At 38.2% G+C, this 24269-nt stretch overlaps 5 protein-coding genes and 1 pseudogene across 5 annotated transcripts; 4 read left to right on the top strand and 2 right to left on the bottom strand.

Annotated features, from left to right (window-relative positions):
* The first annotated feature begins 4497 nt into the window (after window positions 1-4497).
* LOC104592859 (uncharacterized) lies at window positions 4498-5207 on the top strand. Its single transcript, XM_010252371.3, has one exon. It carries the CDS (start codon window positions 4568-4570, stop codon window positions 4775-4777), a length of 210 nt encoding a protein of 69 aa, XP_010250673.1. The 5' UTR covers window positions 4498-4567; the 3' UTR covers window positions 4778-5207.
* A 5701-nt stretch (window positions 5208-10908) lies between these two features.
* Window positions 10909-11529, top strand: LOC104592858 (uncharacterized). Its single transcript, XM_010252370.3, has one exon. It carries the CDS (start codon window positions 11114-11116, stop codon window positions 11321-11323), a length of 210 nt encoding a protein of 69 aa, XP_010250672.1. The 5' UTR covers window positions 10909-11113; the 3' UTR covers window positions 11324-11529.
* Window positions 11530-12198: 669 nt separating this feature from the next.
* Window positions 12199-13027, bottom strand: LOC104592857 (uncharacterized). The gene has a single exon (XM_010252369.3). The coding sequence runs from the start codon at window positions 12718-12720 to the stop codon at window positions 12508-12510; it is 213 nt and encodes a 70-aa protein (XP_010250671.1). The 5' UTR covers window positions 12721-13027; the 3' UTR covers window positions 12199-12507.
* A 1742-nt stretch (window positions 13028-14769) lies between these two features.
* Window positions 14770-15818, top strand: LOC104592856 (uncharacterized). Its single transcript, XM_010252368.3, has one exon. The coding sequence runs from the start codon at window positions 15136-15138 to the stop codon at window positions 15553-15555; it is 420 nt and encodes a 139-aa protein (XP_010250670.1). The 5' UTR covers window positions 14770-15135; the 3' UTR covers window positions 15556-15818.
* A 150-nt stretch (window positions 15819-15968) lies between these two features.
* On the top strand, window positions 15969-20552 carry LOC148800910 (S-adenosylmethionine decarboxylase proenzyme 4 pseudogene; annotated as a pseudogene).
* LOC104592855 (uncharacterized) lies at window positions 20177-24073 on the bottom strand. Its single transcript, XM_010252366.3, has 2 exons — window positions 23517-24073; window positions 20177-20582 (listed from the first exon to the last, which is right to left on the bottom strand). The coding sequence occupies exons 1-2, from the start codon at window positions 23878-23880 to the stop codon at window positions 20566-20568; spliced, it is 381 nt and encodes a 126-aa protein (XP_010250668.1). The 5' UTR covers window positions 23881-24073; the 3' UTR covers window positions 20177-20565.
* Window positions 24074-24269: the final 196 nt, after the last annotated feature.

The following is a 24269-nucleotide window of genomic DNA, read 5'->3' as shown; positions in this document are numbered from 1 at the left end:
ATATTTACCGGAACAAATTAGTTTATAAACCAATTGAGCCACCTCTTAATATCTATTACTATATTAAATGAATATTTGAATTAAATATAGTATAGTTTATAAAAGTTAAATCTAAATATCATATATCACATATGATTAATACTTATACGATCTAACATTAATAATTAATATTAAAGAATAAGGTTATCAATGGATTTGATCCCATCAACAGTCAAATTTGGACATCAATTAAGTTCGTTCGATTGAATTGGACTTAAAAAGTATCAGTGGATTAAAAATTGGGAAGTCTAATAACCATCGTATAATTCAAATACAACAAGAATGTTGGTGTTTTCTTTGTGATTAAACAAATCCTGCTCCTCTTGGATGCCGAACTTGCCAAGATGCAATTATTTATCCTCCTTTCTGGATTTCAAGATCCTCTGTTCGAACTTTGTGGCTGATATTTGGAATTTTTTCTTCCTCTTGCCATCACGTATCAAAAATGATCTCTCTCTCTCATGTCTGCCATGATTTATTCTTCATGAATTTCAATTTTCTGACCAAAGAAAATTAGGGGTTATATACTTTCAACATGCGTTGTATTAATGAATACATACATAAGGGGTCCACCGATTGATTTCTCAACCTTCGAAAGCATTGCATAAGATTGAACCCAGCTCCTTTTCTTTGAAGTCCCTAGGGCTGTTCATAAGAAGGTCCAATCTGACCAATTCGAACCGATCTAATCCGAGTCGATCGGGTTTTCATCAGTACTGATCGGTTTCAGGTTGGGCAAAATCATAAACCGATATATCCGATCGGTTTTGGTTTTTTTATGTAAAAACCGAAACCGACCTGAACCAAACCGAACCAATTAGTTTTCTAGTTCGGTAGTTCCTAGTTTCCTACTTAACTAGTCTTTTACTAGAATTAGAACAGCCCTATCTTCTAGTTCTTACTTAACTAAATTGTATATATCCTAATTTTTATAGTCTTTTACACCAAATAGGCAACCCATTAGACAATTACAATTAGAATTAGGTATCCTTTTAGTTCTAGGCTTCTCTATCATTTTTGTACAGGAGCAAAACCGAAACTGACCCAAACCGACCCAACCCGATTCAAACCGACCAGGTTGGTTTTGTCTATCAGTGGGTCGGTTTTGGTTTCCACCTCATGTAACCCGACCAGATCAGGTCAGTTGGAAAAACCCCTATAAACCGACCCAACCCGACCCGTGAAGAGCCCTAGAAGCCCCCCATTCAACAAATGCACAGAACTCAATTTACTAACCAGAACACGGTGTTATTGAATTCAGCTCGAAGCTAAATCTCTATTTACATTAACTCATGAAGTGCTTACAAACTTCTAATCACTTATATTCCCTACTGTGATTGTGAAATTGAACTTTTTGTTCAGGGCTTCGGATATGGTGACAAATCAATTGGCTTTTAAGTTCTTGAGTCTTAATTCTTACGAAAAGGAGTTTTAACTAAACTACTACATCCTTATCGATCATAGGAGGACCTATTTGATGGTGGATGAGTGGATCCACTCGTCCAACTCTCAACTCTTTTGCGAGCATCTTCCAAGTAACTGCTTGAAAACAGACAATAGGAGAATCTCTAGGGTGGCGACTTCATACCCAACCTCTTGAACCCGCCCAACCCACCCGAACCAAGCCAGAAGGTTGGATTAGAGGTGTAAAGTGGTCTATCATGGGCCGTGTTGCCCTCCCCAGTAAATAGTTTGAGGGTTGGCCCGGCATGATCCACACAGCCCAAGCTCGTGCCGTTGGCCGAGCTGGCCCATAGGCCAAGCCGGGCCATAGACCAGACCAAAGTTATTTTTGCCTATTTATTTAAAAATTTGAAAAAACTTAAAATTTTAATTTTATATGAATTTTAATATATACAACAATTAAATAAATTAGTATAATAAAATTGAAAACAATTATTTATTTTTTAATATATTATATACTATATATTATTATATAATATGTTATATATAATAAATTAAAATAGTATATATGGGTCGTGTTGTGGGCCGGGCCGGTCGTGCCATGCCGGCCTGGCCCACAGACCTAAAACCCTTGGTCCAGCATGACATGGACCATTGTGCTGGGCCTAGCATGACCCTCGTGTCATCGTGCCGGACTGGTCCAAAATCAGGTCGGGCTGTGGACGACACGACCCAATTTACACCTCTACTATAATGATACATGTATAAGTTGCCTAACCATTTTCTCATTTTTTCCATTGTATTTTCATTTAAATTATTCATTAATTTATAGTTAATGTAATTAATTCTTAATTCATAATTAATGCATTACTTTTTTATTAATTATTAGAAATAATTATTAAATGAAACTATTAATACCTAAACATCAGCTCAACATGTAATCAATTATTCTAAGTGAAATTTGGCACAAATACGATTCAATCCATATTCAACCCTAACTAGCCTGAACCCGAACCCAATAAAATGGTTTAGTGGTCCAATTTGGTTTGGACCGGTTTAAACAACTAAGGTGGTGTTGGGCATGTCTTTTGGTTTGTGGGAAGCTCAAAAAACCAAAAAATGGTCCTTTTTTTTCATTTGGTATTGTGCGAACTGAAAGACCTGAAGACAAGCACGTGGATAGACTGAAAAAGTCAAAAATTTTGGGGAGCTTCAAATGAAGATTTTGGTCTTTCCATGCTAAAAATAGCCTTTTTGTTGTTTTGAAAGCCTAGTAACTAGATCACAATGCGGACAAAATAGTATTTATCTTTAAAGACAAAGCCCCAAAAGCCCAATGCATCTTCTTGTTTATTGGGTTGTTGAAAGATCTACCTATAAAGACTTGCCAAACAGCCCCTAATTTAATTGGCTGATTCAACTATGGTCTAGTTTGGTCAATTTTTAGACTACTAACAAGTTTGGTTGGTCGGTTCAACCATGGGTTGAATTTTCATTGTCCTTCCATTAAAATTCAATTGTATTAATTATAACTATTAACTTTTTTAATTACTAAGGTGTCGTTTGGCAAGGCTTTTTTAAAAGATCTTCCAGCAAACCTAACAATCAAAAGACGATGTATACTTTTGCATTAAGATCTTAGCAACCTGAAGGCCGTTTGGTTAAGGTGCATTTTTCTGCATGAAGATGCGATAAAAAAAAACAAAAATGTCTATTTGAAGCTTCCCGAAAATAGCCCAAAATGGACTTCACACATATTTTGGCGACTATATCTTTTTCCAACCAAACATGGGGAGTTAGACCAATTTTCTTGTGATTATTTGAGAACACATTCTGGTTTGCAGTAAATAAATTTTATCAAGATAAACTTTTTTGGTCCTTTACTTTGGAAAGATTTACCCTTTTCCCAGGTGGATAAATTATTTTCTAATTAGTAAGAAAATAATATTAAAATTAATTGAACTAAAATGCTCTAATAAAAAACATGGATAAATAATTGAGACAAGAATAAAAACATTAACACAGAAAAATTTCACGATAAAAAACACTGTTAAATGCATTGTCGAAAAGGTATTTTGAATGAATAAATTACCAATAAATGAAAATGGTCTAAATAAAATAATAAAATATCATCCAATTAATTAGGTGATGTTTGGCATTGATGATGATTTTTCATTGGAAATAATGACTTTTGAAAAATCATCAAAAAATTGTTGTTTAGTATCATTTATGCCATATAAATTGATTTTTGAGAAATTGGCTTTGCTACTGATTTTTAAGGGCTGATTATTTTTGTATTAGAGTTGTTATTCAATGCCATGTCATTCTTAAAAAACCGGAATCATTTAAAAATAAGGAAATCATAAAAAAAAAGGTGATTCTTGGAAAAGGCTGATTTCAATAATCGAAATTTGACTGATTTTCTAGAAATCGCATAATCAACCAACCAAAAAAAAATCGCTGATTTTTCAAATTATGATATAGATCCTAAGTGGTGCTGATTTTTGAGAAATAATCATCGATGCTAAACATCACCTAAGTCTCATAAAAACTGACAACCATTGTTGAATTTGGTGTTTCTTATACCCACTCCTTAAAAGAACAAAACGAACTGCAAATTGGATGGCGTATCAAACATTCTTATCATTTTATTGATCTAATGTACATTTGGAGGGGTGATATTTGGGGTCGGGCGTATTATCCTGTGAGAGTTGGCATCACCACAAAATGTATTCAGACGCCCTACCAACGTGATCCGATAACGCATATCTTACCACAAGAATGGGACCCATCATAAAAGTGGACCCGCCATATAAGGTGTTGGTAGGGTGTTTGGACACATTTTGTTGGTAGGTGAACGTAATCACCTGTGTAACTCCTCCTAGTTAAAAATAAAGTTTGAGCGTCACGTGTTGAAATGAAAGGATAGCAAAAATGGAGCGGAGTGGCGGGAATGAATCAAGGTGACTTGATTCCCAAACCTTACTCATTTTCCCGGTAGTTTCTCTTTTTTCGTGTCTTTCCTACCAAACGCAATTTTGGGACATTATAATGCTATCTTCCTTAGTTCTTTCCCGGGCATCTCATCCTTGTCAGAGAGAGAGAGAGAGAGAGAGAGGGAGAGATGGCGGACTGGGGACCAGTCTTCATGGCGGTGTTGCTGTTTGTTCTGTTATCTCCGGGACTGCTTTTTCAGCTACCGGCCCGAGGCCGGTTCATAGAATTCGGCAACTTGCAAACGAGTGGGGCGTCCATATTCGTCCATTCTCTCATCTACTTCGTCCTCATCGCCATCTTCTTGTTAGCTGTACGAGTCCATGTGTACCTCGGTTAGTCGGTTCTTGATAATCGTCATGGACCACAATGATGATGGAGTGGAGTTCGTCCGTCTCGCTTCTAGGGTTTCTCACTTCCGACTTCGCTTTCTCATTATCTTATTTATGTACATTGCTGCTGTTTCATGTGTCTGTTCCTTGTAATACAGCCGAATACTGATTCGATTGATATGTTTCTGTACCTTAAAGAATTCTTATGATTTGCCGGGGTTTGTGAAATCTTCTTCTTTTCACATATTGTGGATACATTATTTCATATCTTAAACTTCATTTCTGGGGTTTCGATTTACAAGTTGGAACTGAGAATAAGTCGATCAAATGAAATCATCAATGTTATTTTTTTTTGGGATTTGCTTCTACCTGGCTTTGGTTTGAAAGTATGTATCAAACAATTGGTTCCAAAATAATGTATCAACCGGTTTGTCTCAATAGTTAGTCTCAATTATACCCCATCGAAATATTAAGGGTACGCTACATGAATTTTTCTCTGCCAGGTTAATGCTGTCATCCCTTATTTTATTATTTAATGGAATGTTCTTGCAGACTTTTAGTTACTTATCTTCCATTGTATGTGTTGTTTATCATACTGATCTCTGAATTTGGAACTAAAGCCAAGCCCATTACATAAGAAACCTTGATGGGTCAGAGCTGGATTGGTTGGACCTTGACATGTTAAGTCCAAAAGGGGATCTCAACCGGATCGTCATCATCGCCATCATTATCAATATTATTGCTAGCTACATAGGGAGGCAAATATCCCTTTATATTTATCTATATTTGAGTAATTGTTCTTTACTATTTTTAAATTTATTTAATTTTAATCGTAAGGAGTATTGATTACCATGGCTTCAGCTATGCCTTATGATCTTGGTATTTCATGGTAGGTTGCTATTTTATTTTAAGATAAACGTTGGAGCAGGTTGAATTAAAATGTGCAATAAGTTTCTTACTGCATAGATTTAACTATTAATTTATTGCCTCTATACCAACATGGAATATCAAGATTTAACAACTGTACTTACTATGAGTTATAGGTGGTATTAATGAAGGCCATAGTATATATTTTGGTGGTAGATCATGTAATTGTTATGTTTTGAGTTTTCTGCATGTGTTAGTAGACCATGCTTATGAGGTCATTCATGTTAGGCTGATAAGTAAGTTGCATGTGTGTGTGCACTCACATGCATATATACATGTCTCAGACCCAAAACTGTAGATTTTATGAAAATCCTACTGGCGTCTTTACTGTGACTCAATTTTATAGGCCTGGTTTCTGTACGTGAAAACATTGGTTATGCATCACAAGGTAGGAGTTTCTTGATTCTTGGTAGTTGATATGAAATTCAGTTTTTATTGCATTTCTCTTATTTTCTATTCTTACCTTTTCTCAATGGGGATTATTCCAAATTGCATTTGTAACTCAAGAGTTAAGGCATACATTCTGAGTGTGTTAGTAGAGGAGCTACTAGGTACATTTTGGGTCTGATTGTAGAATTCTTTAAGTCATTCCAATGCATTCTGTTTGCCAAGAAATTTGCAGAATTTGTAAAATGGAACCAATTGAAAATTACTCAATTATTTAGACTGGAGATTGGATGAATTACTAGGATTGGTGGGATAAATCTTAGTCACCAAAACTATAGAAGAGATGATGACCTTGTTTCAAGATGCCCGTAAAATGCATTCTATATTTTTATGGGGTAGGATTTTATATTTTTATGCATCCTGGAATGCCTTCCATATACACTTTGTAAAGATTAAGAGTTTAAGACAGGGTGATCCATTATTACCTTCTCTTCTTGCTAGTCTCAGAAGCCCTGGCTTTCTTCTGATTGGCTAAACAAAGAGATAAAGTTATATCTGGTATCAAGTAGCAAATGTCTTGTCATCACCCACCTTCTCATTGCAGACGATATTTACAGTTTTTTCTAAAGCTCTGAGGGAGGGTGAAGCCATCTTGGATGCTCTTAAAGTTTCTGAGGTTGCTTTCAGGGAAGAGGTGAGCATGCAGAAATCAGAAATATTGTATGCCCAGCAGGCACTGAAATAAATCCAAAAGTCGGAGGATCTTCGCTTGTTTGGTTGAAAGAGTCAATAACAAAACAAAAGGATGGGAAGGGAAATTCCTTTCCCTAGCTGGAAGGAACTACTTATTAAATTGATCACATCGATCTGCTCTCCCAATGTATATCTCTATCTTGCTTTATGCTCATAAAATCTCACGAAAGGGATTACCAGAGCATAAAGGAAATTTCGGTGGGGGTTGACCAATCAAAGGGAGACCAAAAGTTTTTCAACTTGGCTTACATTTCGTAGACTATGATCAATTTATCTTACATCAATGGCTAGAAAACTGGATTAAGGATCTACACTTCACAGAAGCTGAATTGAGTTTGGTATGATTGCATTGTTTATTAGCAAAAACAAGTCTCGTCTTCAATGGTTTGCCAGCTAACTTAGCAACATCATGGTCTATGTGTGCAGGTACTTGAGAAGAATGGAGAGCCTGAACAGGCCTTTAAAACTGATCTCATTCCAACTCAGACAAGAAGCAATAAGAGTATGAGCCCTAAAAGTTTCCTACAATGGATTTGCTTGAGTTCAAATGGATGACTTCTTTATGAAGTGTTTGCATGCTGGTTATATGGGCAATTATCTGGAGTGATACTGGCTTTTTCTGGCTGCTGTTTCTCATGAGGACGTTCCTATTATCACCGTGCAACGGCCGTTTCTCATAGGTTTGAAACTAACTGGTCTAGAATATGGGGCGTTAGAACCTTGCTTTTTTTTTGAAAGCTTTCACCTTCATATGTTGAATATACGATATTCCATTCACTCCCCAATCCTACATCTGAGGCATGTTGAGTGCAACTCACTACTCAAAAATTAAAAAATATTTCAGAATTATACGTTCCTTGAGCTTCCATGTTTCCATGTCTTCAGGAGTTAGCGAAGGAGAATCTCATAAGATCAATCAAATAAAGCAAGGTTCAAAGTTTTGATATGATTGCTTTTAAGAAATCGTGTCTTCTAATGATTAAAACACAAAAAATAGACTTTGAATTCAAAGTCACCCATGCTTCAATAACGAATGTATGAGGTGTATTAATATTTTGAACATTGGTACAAACTCAAGTCCAAGCTTGAGTTACAGCGTGAGACCATACTAGCATGTCCAATGTAGATGTATTTTTTTAGTATTAACCAGGGTTTTAAAAACCTATCCAGAAATGGAATTGTTCTAGCTACCGGTTTCTGGGTCAGTGGTTCGACCGTCCGGGTTGAATGGTTTGGACGGTTTGCATATTAGGGCAAATATTTTATATGAATTATTAGATTTGATAAAGGAGAGATGTCGGCTGAGAAAGAAAAAAAAAGAAAGAAAGGAGAAAGGAAAAAATAAAAGATGAAAAAGGAAAGGAAGGAGGGAAGAAGAAGGAAGAGGAGGGTGGTTCGACGCTCACCGGCGACGATAATGGCGACGGCAACGGCAAAGCGGTGGCAATAGACACAGATCTGAGTTCTCAAATCTGAGATTCGAGTTCTCAGATCTTCTTCTTCTTCTTCTTCAGATCTGAGACAACTCAGATATGAGTTTGTGTGTTTCTCTCCTGCAGTTTTATACTCGAATCGCTGTTTGATTCAAATGAGTTGATACTTTGACCGTCGAAGTCAGCGGTTTTTGACCCAGGAGCGGGTTAGGGTGAAATGGAACCGATTGTTTGGACAGTTTTCAGGCCGAACGGTCCGACCGTCCGAGTCAATAACGGTTCAAAAACATTGGTATTAACAATTTAACATTAATCCTACCAGATGAAGTTGAGAAAGTAAACACCGTGTTAAGTTTTTATTTTGTTTTTGTTTATGCTCTAATAAAAAATGACAGCTCAGTGCATGAGGTTGATGCCAGGTCTGCAATAAGAGTAATCCAACTGTTGCACCAAGGCCCACCCTCTCTTAGTTTATATACAAGGCGAAATAAGTCCAGCTTAACCTAAAGATAGTAGCAGTCGAACAAATGAGAAGCAGACGATAGAGGCAAATGTATTACTTGGTATCTTACAAAATGTAGTCAGAATGCATGTGCACTGTACACATTTGTATTTGCATCTTTCCAAATAATACAAAATGATACATATTTGTATAATATAAAATATAAGGTTTTGCACTCTACTTTTTACTTCTCCCATGGGAAGAATATAAATACAAATATATACAGTATTAAAATTATACAAAATACCAGGTTTTACACTACATATTTATATTTATACTCTTTCCATTGGAATATTTGTCTTATCTTTTCTATTTTTATAGTTGCTTAGAACCGTAGAGGGATACTTTGAACCTTGCATAGAAAAATAAATGTATTGCTTGTTGAAAATGAATATTGATACTTTGAAACCTTGCGTAGAGGAAAGCCTGCAATAAAATGGAGATCAAACGGGCCGGTTTCCTGGCTTTGAAAGGTCACTTCTGATCTGATATGAAGAATTCAAACAGAGCCACGGCTAAAATTGGAGCAGAAAAGTCCTTCATTAAGTGTCTCTTATATACAACGGTAGAACAACTTTGTCATTAGGAACAATGTGTGTTAGAGAGAGAGTTCCATTTAGGCCCATTTCAATTAAAGAGGTTTTGGATTTAAAACTCCGCATGTTTTGAATTGGTCGACAATCAAAGTCTATCTGTTAGATTAGCTCTAACGGGTCAAGTGGGTTGGACCGGGTTCTGGTCAATGCATGCCCGACCTTAAAATTTGGGCTTAAGGCTTGAGCCCGATGTCAAGCTTGATCTTCCTAATTTGAGTCCAGTCCGCATTGTAATTTGCCTCACTCGGTTTGGGCTTAGGCCCAGGTTAGGTTCAGGTTGGTCAATGAATTAGACCTGTTCATGGGCCGGGCCGAGCTCGGGCTGGGCTTTTACTCTTCATAAACAAGATTTTGTTAGGCCCAAGCTCGAGCCTGACCTTAATAAAAAGCCTGAAGCCCGACCTAATAGAAAGATGGCAAAGAGAAAGGACTCACCGTCGGTGATTGTGTTCGTTGGTGCTGAGTTTGCGTTAGAGAGAGAGAGAGAGAGAGAGAGAGTCTACTGAAGTTCGCTGGTTTTGTTTGCCTGAGAGTGTAAGATTGCATCGGTGAGTGTTTGACTACTGAGAAGAGAGAGCTGAGGTTCGGTTAGAAAGAGATGAATGAGAAGAGGGGTTAGGATATTTAGGGTTTTTGGTTTAACCTAAAAGTCGGGTCGGGCTGGGTTTTTTTAACAAATCCCGAGCCCGGCCCATAAAACAGTCGGGCTTGGGCTTTTAGGCCCGAGGTCAAGCACATGGGCTCAAATCTATGTTCAAGCCCGTCTGGGGACCGGGCCGGCCTGTCAGGCTACTCGGCCCATGAACAAGTCTACAATGAACCCACTCTAAAATTATATATGTATATATACATTTATGTAAATATATATATATATATATATATATATATGTATGTATGCAAATATATATGTTTATAGGTAAATATGTATGCAAAATAGACATATATACATATGTATGCATAAATGTGTATAGTTGGGCCAGGCCAGATTTGGGCTATCTAAGAGGTAGGTCTAGGCCTGACCTGAAAAATAAAAAAGCCTGACTTTTTGAACCTAAACCCAACCTAAAAACTGGTCCAAACGCAAGTCGTATAAAATTTCAGGCTGAATGGGTTCGAGTTAAAATTAGGCCCGCCGAAGTTGCGCCCCTAGTTAATAGAAGTTTCCTCTAATTACCCAAAAGAAAAGGAGGGGTAAATGATTCATCGAATTAGAACGGTTTTGTCAATCTCAAGAAAAAATTTCAAATAAGAATTGAAAGAAGAGAAAAAAAAGAAAGAAACAAGTTCCAGAGGCCGGAGATGTAGAATTAAAATATTCTAGAAAAAACCACTATAACAGTCTCGAATATTGAGTGAGACCCACTCAAAAAAAATAAAATATTCTATAAAAAACAGTGAATTTGTGAGGGATACAAGAAGGGGCCATTATTATCGTTTAAAGTTGCTGGTTTTACTGTTTTTCATCTCCGCCCCACAAACGCCCCACAGCACATTCGGCCGTATATTGTGAACATCTCCTACATCATCGGGAGATGTTCACAATACACGGCGGGATATGCTGTGGGGCGGAGATGTGATTTCGTTTTTCACTGCTAAAATCCTTTTATTCGGAACTTATCTCCAGAAGTCCCTCTTTGGCGCTTTTGTTTTCTACAAGAAATTCCAAGGTGACCGTCTTTTCCGCGTGGTCTGAAAGCCAGCCCAGACATAGTTTCGATTCTTGAAGATCAGCGGGGGAGGGGGAAAATGGCGGACTGGGCTCCCGTTCTAATCGGTGTTCTGCTATTCGTATTGCTCTCACCGGGGTTACTCTTTCAGATACCAGGAAACAACCGGCCCGTTGAGTTCGGCAGCTTCAAGACCAACGGTAAAGCTGTTTTTGTCCACACCGTTATCTTCTTCGGCGCTTTTACCATCCTGATCTTGGCTGTTGGTGTCCATATCTACACCGGCTAGCAACCTCAGGCTCAACGTACTGCTTCTGCATGAGCTTGGTGGGTAGGTTATCGCCTTATCGGGGGGTTTTCATTTTCGCCTTTTTATATGAAATCGATCTTGTCGAGGAAGGAAATATTTATCCTCTTATTTTTCTTTTTCGGGTTCACTCTGCTTTAATTTGTTCTGTAGAATAAATTGAATCATATTGAGGGATGATTTTACTATTTTCTTTCTTCTTCCCGATCTAGCTCATTGGATCCGATCTGGAAGATCATAATGAATAACCAGTTTCGTTGTTGGGCAGTGTCGCCCGATCAAAGTCATTTCTATATTATCGTGTGACATAGGGGTAGACAACTAGATCTCGGAGCTCCTCCTCCTCTCCCCTGCGTAAGGAAGTGAGCGAGAACGAAAACGATCAAAGTGTTTTTGGAGATTTCTCCATCCCGTTGGGAATGAAAACCACGGCAACCAGAGCTACAGTCACAGAAGGCACAAATGAATGGCTTAAACTTAAATGGTAATTTAGTAGAAAAAATCAGGTTCAGGAAAAAAAATCAAATAAGAAGTAGATAAAGGAGCATCTTTTATATTTTATTTTATTTATTTATTTCTTTGTTTTTTTTTTCATGATTTATTTGAGCTCGGTTGTACTTGTACATATTATTAGCTTCGTTCTGTCTACTGAAACCAGGGCTATATATGCTAAAGTTTTGGGATATCGACTCGAATCCCAGACCCAGAGCTGGATCGGTGGAGTCGAGTCGTACATCCATGATCATTACCAAATACCCAACCGAAGAACCACCACTCAGTTCTATCAACTTTACAAGTTATTCCTTTGAATCTAATCATACATACCAGTTACGATTCCGAAGAATAAATGCTATATGTTTAAAGAAGAAAAAGGAATAATCCGATCTACTTTTTTTTTCTTTCTGCAATTAGGATCAGATATTGACTGACAATGAAGTGATGAACATCCAGATATAAAAAATAATAATGATGTTCATGGAAAAGGAAAAAGACGAAATAAATTAGGACAAGAATGGAAGTAACAAGAACACACTCAGAAAAAAAAAAAAACAAACAAACAAAAAGAGGAAACTTAAACATGCTTCAGTGACTAGTTGTCCAGAGACAGAGGATTTACTTGTAAAGAAGGAAAGAGAGTTGAAAGGAAAGGGTGATGGTGAGAAAGATCAACCGGCATGTATGTGGACGCCGATAGCAACGATCAAGATAGTAAGTATACAGAAGTATATAATGGCGTGTACTAGGATGGAGATCCCACTGGTGCACATGTTTCCGAACTCCACTATCCTTGTCCTCGCCGGAAATTGGAAGAGGAGTCCCGGTGATAGCAGTATGAAAAGTATCACCGAAACAACAACTGGCCCCCAATCTGCAGCCATCTTGTTTTCTTTCTTTCTTTCTTTCCCTCTCTCTCGAATAAAAGAAACTAGGGTTTTGGATGCGACTACGTAGAATGAGTGAGAATTTCTTGGTAAAGGATAATATTCCTAAGGAGGCTTTAGATAGAAGAGAATTTGTAGATTTAGTAGTGATTAAAGAGCTATAGCGGTGAGTCTATTTTCTTAATAGAGAAGAAGAGGAGGATGCCAAACTTGGACAGGAAGGAGACAGTGGTCTTGGCCTTTGCTTTTATGATAGGAAGAGTATTCAAAGCCATCTTAGCTTCTTTTTTTTTTGGGTTTAGTGTGTTTTTCTTAGTCTTTTCCTAATTACTGTTGCCTACTTGCCTTTGTTCTTAATTTTTATGGGGAGCTTTTGCAAACCCACCAAAGCAAAAGGAGATGGCATCAAAAAGTTGAAAGATAATGGAGGTAAGCAATGCAAATCTGCTTGTAAGGGTGGCTGGGAATGGGGTGTATTGATAAAAGGCAGAAAGCAAATGCCCCCCATGGCCCAATGGAACTTTGCCATCCATGTAAGCAATAAGCACTTTGCTGGTATTTTCTTTTTAAGTAATGCTATTGTGCTTTATTCTAAACCTCATAATATGCTTTTTCTCCTTTCTTTTTTGCTTTTTGATTGTCTGTGAAAAAAACTTCTTTACTACAAATTTTGCAATGGATGGATGCCTTTGTTGCATTCAACATAATTAAAATGGAGTACTGAATGAATTGATTCGTATTTGAGCTGTAGTTCTCCCCATTTTGTAAGTTACTCTTATTGATAACTGATACCAAACTGTTAACACAAGCAAAAATCTTGAACTGTTAATCTTCCCTTGGTAATTAGAATCATCTTTGCTTCGTCCTCTAATAAACGTGGTGTAGATTGGAATCAAATGTTTGTCAAAACAAATCAATGGTTTGCTGAAAAATGAAAAAAAAATCTTGTGGACGCTCAGGCGATCAATTAAATATATACTCCAAGTACGAGGCAGCTGCCAGGTGGCAAATTATGGGAAGTAGAAAGAGTCATTGCATGTTGTCTTTAATGGAATCCTAATTGATGAATCAATTTTGGGTTAAGTACCTCGTCATTCGGTTTGCTTTCAAGTGGCCAATGACTCAGAGGCGAAAGTGGAGAATTTTGCTGGGTGAGGACCTGGATGCCGAGCTGACCAGGCCAAGCTACATTGATTGTTGAGCTTCGTAGTTCTTTAGAGACCTGCAAGGAATCAATGTCAGAGGACCCGGGGTGGCTAACTCGGCGAGGTCGCTCCGATGCTTAAGATAGTAAATTGATAGTAAATTGTGAGCAAAAAAATTATAAAAGTATGAGAGCTAGAATGTGCTTATTTGCCCTCCCTATGTCATTGGGGTTGGTGCCTTTATATAGGCATGTTTGGCATGGGCTTCACGCACCGCATTCGAGATTTTCGAGAGGTCGCTTAAGTGGTCCGAGATTCCCGGAGGCAACCGCCATGCACGTTGACCACCCTCCGGAAAGTTTGATATGTGGGCCAACTTCCAAGGATCGTGTGAGTGTTGGGATATGCATGCCGAATTTGTCGGTGAGCACATCTCACAGGTCACCACCTGGACCTTAGTCAGGCTAGTACGCCCTCGAGGGGGGTCACTCCTTGCGTCGAAGTCACTTCGGCCAGTGACGAGGTGTTGCAGGTCGGCCCTAGACGAGGTGCTTCTAGCTGACCTGAGTTGTGGTCGAGGTCGTTAGGTCGGCGATAGTGCCAGGTCGCCAGTTCAGCGCCTGTGCCAAGTCGCCAGTTCGACGCCTGTGCTAGGTCACCAAGTCGAGACACCATCATCTTGGCTAAGATAAATTGTCGCCTAAGTGATTCTAGGTGTCACCTAATTGTTCCAAGATGCCACGTGTCACAATGTCATTGGAGGGCCAAATCCGCCCTCATCACTAAGAATGGGTAAGAAGGATAACACCAAAGATTTAGCACAGGCCACAGATTTGCCGGTCATCTATCGTTGATTGATAACACCAAAGCTGTTGAAGCAGAATTCAGTGGCTCAGTGACATGTGACTATAAGATCTTGGTTAAGTAGATCTTTCTTCCTAAGAATGATAATTACGGTGATCTTCATGTAAATTGATATGAGAGAGATTAAGCGTGGGAACGAGATCTGAGCCACGAACAGAACACACACACTCTCAGACACACCGCCCGTGACCCTTCCGAATTCCAATCCAAGAGACGAAAGCGTAAAACGACGTCACGTGCGTTTGGCGGTCCGTTCGGTAGCTTCGTTTCGTTTTGTGTCGATTCCAACTTTCAAGGAATTCTTTTACCATTTCCAGAGTCCCAGATTCAGATTTCAGGAGAATCCAGTCAGTCCACTGCCGCTTCCGTCTTTACCCTTCAACCCCACCCTCCTGAGTGATGTATGTATGTATACATGTTATTCGAATTAATTAATGAAAAAAGATTAAAAAAAAAGGAAAAGAAGATGAGGAATTTTGTTCCCCGTGCCCGAGAGGGGATTTTCTCCCCTCCCTTGTTGTTCTGTCCGTCCATTTCGTTGTCTTTATTTTTGATCGTTAGCTGTAGTTCGCTATCGCTTGTACGAAGAAGAGAGATATTGGAGAGAGAGAGAATGGCAGATTGGGGTCCGGTGGTTGTAGCGGTGGTGTTGTTCGTGCTGTTGACGCCGGGGATGTTGTTCCAGCTGCCGGGAAGGAACAGAATAGTAGAGTTCGGAAACATGCAAACAAGTGGTGTATCCATTCTGGTGCATGCCATCATCTATTTCGGTCTCATCACCATCTTCCTCATCGCCATCGGTGTTCACATCTACACCGGTTAACCACAACTCTTTTCTTCTTCCTCTTGGTCACTCTTTAAGTTTTCCTACTTTTCTCTTTGCTTTCTTTTTGAATGCGTGTATGTTGTCGTTTCTCTGCCGTTTTCTTGGTGTTGGTCGATCTGGCTCCTCCTCCCCCTCTTCCTGCAGTCCTGCTCTTCATCTTTATTTATCCTTTAGTGGATTTGCTTTTGCTTTCTCTTTCTGTTAAATTGTACTGGATTGTGATGAATATTATTGGCGCTATCTTTGGAGGTGTTTTGTGATTTTGTTTGCCAGTGCGCCTGCAACTTTTTCCATCTATATTTTATTTTTGTCTCTAAATCCCTAAATCCAGGTTCTCAATTTTCGCCGGAGAAAAATTTTGCCGTTTTATTATCCTATTCTAACTGATCAACTATACGTTGCCATCTTCCTCTGCACTTTTATTTTAGAGAGAGAGTTCCTTTGGAGTTTGGGCTGCGTTTGTATGAGATGGTTTAACAGATAACAATGGAATTTAAGCAGAAAATTGAGATGGTCTTGTACAGTTCACTCGATAATCACGTCTTACAGTACATATAGGCACTATATTTCTAGGTAGGGAGACGGAAGGATTCAATCTCCAGAGTTGGAATCGTACACTCTCTTCTTCTTCCAACACTGTTGAGGTACACCTCACTAATAAACAACTCCTCTGTTGAGCCGTTGAGGCACACCTCTGGTATATTACCATTACTAGTTGTGGATCAAACAAATCTTTATATGGTTAAAAAGGCTAAGAAGATACACTACTTCATCGTCATATTGGATTTCTCCCATTATATTAAATTGTTCGAAGGAATGCCTTTTATTGTGTTCATGGCTATGCAAAATTTTGGAGATGTATGGTGCCAGTAAGTTTTTTTTAGTTTTTATTTGGTAAAGAAAATGTTGTTAACACTTCTTAAACTATTCTTATGGTTTTGTTAATTGAATGACTCTATCCTTACTGTTTACACAAGTAACTCTATTCCTGTCATTAGTGGATCCAAAAACAGAGGAGAATGGGGGCAAAGGATTCAGGGGAAGAAAAAGGAGAAGGGTGTTCTCTCTCCGGTTTATGGGCACCCTCTTTTCTCTCCTTTATTATTCTTTCAAATTCCGACCTCCTCTACCTCCCCTTCATCAGAAAATAACATTAAATCACCCTCTCGCCACCACCGGCACTTTCTACTGCTTTGCCAGCTTGCAGGAGAGCTAACTCAAGACTTATAGGGGTGTTGCAGAAATATACCCCACCATTACCCAATGCAAGTAATGGACGGTTTAAGGAGATGGTTCTCAGCAGTGGACGGTGTGTATTGAAGAGACAGCAGACGTGAACGCATTCGATGGAAAACCGAGATAGTAGCAATCTTCTTCCTATTCTTAAAATTTTTCATCAATTAGATTTTATTTTAAAAAATTTGAAGAATAATAAAGAACAAATTAGATATTTCATTTTTTCTGTTAACACTTAGTACTTGTGTCAATTGTCAAGAAACAAGAGAGATATTCTAAGACCATAAGTAAAAGTAATAATAGAATTAATCAATTTAACTAAACCACAAAGGATAATGTCATTTTTTTCTTATTTATTTTTTTAGAAGAAGTATATAAAGGAAGTTTTAATGCTCCTCCATTAGTCATCACACGAATTTCAATGATGTCATACACACACGGGGAGAGATGTTATTTTGTCATTGGATTAGTACTATTTAGCAGGAAGGGTAGTAGGAACGGGTTATTAGGATTAGGATATATAGGAGATTCGGACCGCATTTGATCTGCCAAGTCTGTGAGATTGTGACAGATGTTCCGTTACACTTGCGATTGAGGGTTCTAGTGAAAGTGCCAGCTAACATGCTGCTGCTAAAGTCTCTAGCTGGTTTCAGATGAGACCTAGGAATGAGTTCCGCCTTTACCTGGGTTGAGGGTCTAGGTAAGTCTGTTATGAGATCGAACTCGGGGTTGGATTTTCGATTACAAACAAAATTGCTTTTATCTGAATTCGATTAGAGAAATTAATTGGAATTCGAATAATCCAGTTGGATTTTCGGATTTCAGATACTTTGGTGCTCTTACAGTCACAAGGAATGAAGAATGGAAACAGGCTCAAACAGCTATAAAACGTTCTTTGATTTCTTAAAGATTAAAGAACTTTTCCCATGAATGCTTGAATGGAAACCAAAAAAAAAAAAGGAAACAACTTTCTCATAGAAGTTGCGGTGTCTACAATTTTTAGTAGCTTTTATTTGTTTCTCTTTCTAGAGAACTCTTGATGGTCATGACGAGTAAAGAGTAGGGAAGAAGACTTTCAGACCATTTATTTGATAGAAGCTTGCTTTTGCTAATTCCTGGCTGATAAAGTGTCTCGCATGGCAATTTGGAGGGTGGGGTGGGTTGTGTGGTCACAATTCCTTCTCATGGCATAGAAATTTCCAATGTTTTCCACCAACTAGCAATAATCGTTTGCTAAAATTAATTGATCTGAATTCTGAAGATGATGACGACCTTCACCTTCCAAGGCTTTCTTTGCCATCTATCAACCGCATGGACTCGAAGGGGAATCTGAGTCCAAACCTAAATGAGCATCAGTGCAAATCAGCCATGTAAAGAACTCTCAGTAGAGTCGTTGGAAGAAATCCTGAAATTCCGTCCCACCAAAGAAAAAGAAGTAACAGCATGGGTGTGTCTGCAATCTGCATACAAGTTTCTAAGTTTACAAGAGGTAAACAGTATAGGGAGGAAATTAGTGCTCCTCTGCTCCAACTGGACTGGGTAAATATATGAAGGGAAAATTTTTGATCAGTATCCTGTAATTTAGGGGTTGTTTCTGCCGTTAACAGTTCATTAATTATTTGTATCACGTGTTAAAATTTTTTAAAATGTCAAAACTAATCTTCGAAAGAAGACACCGTTTGTTGTTTTATACCTTTAGACTGAACCAAAACATGAACTGAAATTTCATTCCCTCTTGGCTTGCTATAGCTTGGTATTTCAACTGGATTTCAAGGAAAAATTTTCTGTTCAAGGGAGAGCAATTAAGCTCGTCAAAATTTTTGAGGCAAATCGATCAAGCTATTTAGGAGTTGCACAATTCTCTTAACTTCGAGCAGGAACCCCCTTTAGATCACTTTCCCTTGGACAACCAAGAACCAAGTAACCCCCATCAAAATTCTTGGTTGGCTCACACGCTTGCCCCCTCCCTCATTCCCTATCTCTTTCCTTCCCTCTTCTCTCATTCTTTGCCCTATAAAGCCACTCTTCTCTCTCACACCCTCCGCCCTTCCACTACTTTTTCTTCTTATAAGTTATTGCTATTATCTATCCATTCCATGGTGCTCTCTGTGTTTGAAGGCTTTGAGAAACGCTGGGAACTCCATTTTTCTGATGACAACCCCCGGCGACCCAGCCGATGATTTGCATCAGCCTTTGACAACTTGACGTCAAAGCACTAGAAGTTCTCGATGTTATGCAATACAACGTTGTATCGGTTGTCGGAAACCGATACTTGGACGCCTATGCGTTATCGGAATCAAGCCTGTTTGTCTATCCAACCAAGATGATCATCAAGGCATGTGGGACTACCCAGCTCTTAAAATCAATCCCTCCGTTGCTATTTCATGCTTGTCAGCTGGGTCTTGTCTTGTGTCGGTGCAGGTACACTAGAGGCAACTTTATATTCCCGAAACTTCAGCCTTTCCCTCGCACCAACTTTAGAGAGGAAGTGATGTATTTAGAACATGCAAAGGTTACCGAGTAATCTCTGTTACATAAAAGCTTGTTTTATGCCTTCCAAGGCAAAGACGTCATCAGCCCACTCGTGGCATGTGTACTCGGCCAGTGATGAACACCGCATGGAGTTGGAAAGTTTTTCAAATATGTTCACTATACAGTATAGAGGTATGCATGACTGAGCATGATCATGTGCTTGCATATAAATTCTACCGACATCCGGGAGACAACAACTCTAGCGATGTGGCTGGGAAGGAGACGACGGAGTTGACGGGCATCGGCAACATCAACTCGCACCCGCTCGTGTGAGTTGTTAGATTAGTAACAATCTAACATTTCTAAACTATAAAACTTGTTAAATTGGTAATCGTCTATATTAACATTTCCGTCTATATTAACAATGAAAGGGTAATTTTGATATTTTCAAAATTAATTGTCGAACTGTTAACGACAAAGACCTCTTAGACAGTTTTTATAAGTTCAAATACTGCATAGACATTTTAAAATTCGGAAAACAACCCCTAAAATACAGTATACTAATAAGGAATTGATGTCAAACGACAATACACCCACCACCATTACTAACCACAACCACCACCAGGTCCACCTCGTGCTCGTGGTGACATTTCAAACTCACGTCATTAATGAAAAGTCAAAAATATTAGTACGATCCGAACAAGCTAGATTTATGTCAATATCCATAATATTGACTAACAACCATACGTGCTTTGTTACTTGCTGGTTTGTAAAGACAAGTAATCAAATAGGTGGGCACCCTCCCTCCGGCGAACAGGAAGAAAATTGGAAGCCATTGTTGCATAGAAATAGAATAGAGCTGAACTGAAATGGATTGGACAGGAGTGACGTTTGCTGTTTCCAACTTTATTGCTTATAAAAAAGTTTGTACGAGTTTCAATGCAGTGAAGATCCAAATGTTCTTCATAAGAAAGGGGAACAACTAGAAAACCTATTATAGATTTTTTTTTTTTTTTATTTAAGTTATGAACTATACTAGGAAATAGGAATCCCTCACAGTAGTGTAGCTGTAGCGGCAAGCAATGCACGACAATGGAAACATCACTGCGTTGGCATCAACATTCAAGTTCAACGAAGCTTGGAGAAGTTCAATTTTGCGTGTTTGATGCAAAGATCAGGGCAAAGCATATATGAGAGAATATATATGTAACTTTTTACATACTGGGGTTCCTCCGACGGGATCACATAGAAACAGAAGCCATTTCCCATCTTCAGTTGGCAACTTAGCATACTTCATGTTCACAAGCAATTCCACGCTGCAAACATCACATAAACGGCTGGGAATTAGCATACTATGTAATAAACGTAATACCTTAATCACACATAACAACTCATATAGACCGGGGTGTGTAAAAACAAACATGGTTGAAAAATCCACAATAGAAAGTTAGCAACACTGGAAGTAGTATCATAGTCAGACATTTTACAAGCAACTCAAAATATATTTGCTTCAGGCAAAAGTATTGTTTTTCAATTATAGTCCAAGCAATTTTAAGTACAAGAGACATAATAGTACAAGAAATATCACGCAGTTATATATTGCTTCATCTTGATCCATGCATTCTTTACATCATTTAAAGAAAAACACCACTCCATTTTATTCATATGGTCAAATGGTCAGCTACTGCAATTCTTAGAACATTTGAAAGATGCCCTTTTCACAGGTTTGGTGAGAGGAAAATTAGGGCTATAAGCCTGTGTTTATTGGATTACAAACCAATTATTCATAGGCAATTCACTATTGGAAGAAGATTGTGCCCTTTTAGAGTTAAAAACTTGTGGCCACAGCACACAGAATTTGTTAGCATAGTTGAAAATTGGTGGAAAGATACAACAGAGTGGGTGCATGGTGAATCTTCTTTGGTGGAAAGCTGCAATGGCTATAAAAAAATGGGAAATTACTGATAATGGCATTTCTAAATTTTCGATCACAATCAGTGAATGTGGACCGAAATCCTTGCAAAAAATTCTGTCATATCAGAACATATTCCCACTAGGTCCTCTTTTATTCAACCTCTGCCAGTTACTTCTGGTCTTTAGATATCCTAAGACCCATTTTCTTGATTGTTTTTGTTGAGAAAAGCACTTCATCAACTTTAGTTTTAACTTTCCTTTGTTGTTGTGCTTCTGCACCTAGCCAAGTATTTTTCCTTTTTTTTCTTTTATTTCATTTGTCATATTATTTAACTAATCAATCATCTATTTAGGTTTTTTGTAATATAATTCTAGAAAGTTAGGTTTCAATTTAGTAACAGGGAGAACAAACATAGAATACAGACTTTATAGTAAATACTGAAGTAATGCAAAATGGGGTTTGTGCTTAATTTACAACTTTAGTGGGAATAACAGTTAAATGCAAAGAGTTTCCTGCACTATCCTTTGTTGCATCGTGAATTAAAATAATACCTTTTTGGTAATTTTCCCTGAAACAACTGTGAAAAACAATGAAACAAAAAGTAAATTTGGCAATATAGATATGAGTAAAAGAAGCATGGGAGAAACTCTCCTCATATGAGAAGCTAAAATGAAATTCGTTACTTGTTTAGGAGGCTGATCTGGAGGAGGAAGTTGCCTTTATTATTCACAGAACAGAGATTCGTCCGAGACAAAATCAAGAGCCTTATTAACTAAAAGCATGGGACCAAAATACAGCACATTTCAGGTCTACACAAAACCTAGAAGCATCTAAGACTTCAAGTGAGGGAGAAAGCTTAATGCAGAAGTGTTATATATTTTTTCTTTTTTTTTTTTGATCAGTGAAAGATGAGATGTGCTGTCTTATCTCCCTAGACATCAAGCTCATTATAGTTCCTAAGGCTCACTTTGGAAAGAGTACAAATGCAAATATGTACAGTACAAATACATACAAAATGATACAAAATATAAGGTTTTGCACTCTACATATTTGCATTAGTATTCCTTCCAAACTGAGAGTACAAATACAAATATGTACAGTGTAAATGCATACAAAATACAAGGTTTTGCACTCTACATATTTATATTTGTACTCCTTGAAAACTGACCCTAAGGGGGTGTTAGTTTTTTGGACTTTGAGAGGGGGAAAGTTAGTTAATGGGATTCCAGGACATCGATGTTCTTTTTTCAGATTTATGTGGGGATCAGGGAAAATTTATTTTCTTGGGTATCACTTATCCCATCTCCTAGGTGGGCAAATAACTTTCCCACCTAGGAGAAAGTTGCCAACACTTGGACGGGACAAAAATGCCCCTTTTAATAATGGATTTTTATGGCTAAAATGGTCATTGGATTATTTACTAGAAAAATAAAAGAACATGGGTAAATGCAATTACCCGGGTAAATAACCTACCTATAAGCGAACGGAGCCTAAGTGTTTTAGACACTTTGAAGTTTTTTTTTTATCAATATTTAGACACTTTGAAGTTTGAACATTGGGCGAATCGATACTGCATTTTTATATATTTTTTTATTTTTTTTGCAACCGGTTCGGGGGGGTCGGTTTAGGTCTCCTCCACCCCTGAACCGGTCAGACCCCCGATACACCCACTGTAGGGGCGTATCGGAGGGGTCCCAGAACGATACGTATTGGCCGATATGGACCGATACGTGTCGATACTTTGAACCTTGGTTTGAACCATCAAACCAATAACTTGCAACCAAAACGATTTCTAGGCTGTCTGTGTTCTTAGATGTGTTGACATCTACCTCAAATGCGTGTATAAAGGTCTTTTAAACCTACAATATTTATTGTTGTAAGTTTATTTTGATATAAGATATTTTAAAATATAATTTGGAACTATTCATGGTTTTTTTAACTTTTCATATTTTTATTTTTATATGAGTGAAACGAACGGTCGAACCAAATGGTTGGACCGTTCTAGCTGTGCGGCCAAAACGGTTTTGTGTTCGGTCCCAAACTGACAACAATTCTAAGAAAGTAAGAATCAGGGTCCACCAGAACTTGCAAAATTCAGAAATTACCATGAAGATGGAGACAATCCATATAAACATATTGTTCCAATCGGAATGAAGTAATAAGCAAGAACAAAATAGGAATAAGAGAAAGAAAACATATTATCATGAGAAACAGAATCCACAATCGAGATCCACAAATAAAAGGAAATCAACATCCTTCATCCGAGTATATTAAATCATTCATGCTAAAAACAAGGAAAACTTAAAAAAACACAACGAACAGAAAAATCACTTACCAGGCATCTCCTTCCTTGACGAGGACGATGAAGGGGCAGGACAGAGAATCGCTCGACCCAATCCCGAGAGATTCGATACGAACCCAATTAGGTTGAAAACCATCAGTAGCCCTAGAACCCAAGGCATCAATATGAATCCAATAAAAAATGTAACCGAGCCGCAAAGCATCAAAGCAATAGAAACCCCGAGAAGAAGAGAAGCAAAACTTGCTGGCGAGACCTGCGCCGTCGTCGGCGAAGCTGCCGGCGCCATGGCAGAGGAAGGAGAAGAATGAGAGAACGGAAACGGAGCAGATCTAAGGATGTTGAGAATCAGAGCACAGAGCTCGTAAAAAACCCTTGATTGCTGATCCTGATCTCTCATCTTTCGAAATAACAAAATACTAAAACGTAAAACCCTAGGCTTGGTCCTAAAAAATAAAGAAACGAGTCGAAGATAATTGTTTTGATGAGCGCCTTGATGTTTTGGAAAAAAAAAGGGATTTTTCTCCAATACTGGAATCCGGAAGCAAGCGAACAATAATTGTTTTAATGGAAATGTTTTTTGTTTTCTTCGCAATTCTTAATTCTATTTCGTTATTCAGAGAGAGAGAGAGGTGGCGTATTCAGTATTCACTCTCCCTTATCCGAGTTTTCTTACGTCTGTATGACTATATCCTCATACCAATCAATTAATCAATCCCACGTCAAAAGATACTCCACGTCGGATTAACGACGAAGTAGAAAAATTTGAGAGCAAATCAGCCCCCCACA

The sequence above is a fragment of the Nelumbo nucifera genome, chromosome 3 (genome assembly GCF_055504915.1).
Source record: "Nelumbo nucifera cultivar China Antique chromosome 3, China Antique-T2T, whole genome shotgun sequence".
NCBI lineage: Eukaryota > Viridiplantae > Streptophyta > Magnoliopsida > Proteales > Nelumbonaceae > Nelumbo > Nelumbo nucifera.
This window is presented reverse-complemented; position numbering and strand designations above follow the sequence as displayed.

Excerpts from the sequence above, each read along its gene's own strand:
- LOC104592856 (XM_010252368.3), top strand. The coding sequence starts at position 15,136 with ATGTATGTATACATGTTATTCGAATTAATTAATGAAAAAAGATTAAAA.
- LOC104592857 (XM_010252369.3), bottom strand. The coding sequence starts at position 12,720 with ATGGCTGCAGATTGGGGGCCAGTTGTTGTTTCGGTGATACTTTTCATA.
- LOC104592858 (XM_010252370.3), top strand. The coding sequence starts at position 11,114 with ATGGCGGACTGGGCTCCCGTTCTAATCGGTGTTCTGCTATTCGTATTG.
- LOC104592855 (XM_010252366.3), bottom strand. The coding sequence starts at position 23,880 with ATGAGAGATCAGGATCAGCAATCAAGGGTTTTTTACGAGCTCTGTGCT.
- LOC104592859 (XM_010252371.3), top strand. The coding sequence starts at position 4,568 with ATGGCGGACTGGGGACCAGTCTTCATGGCGGTGTTGCTGTTTGTTCTG.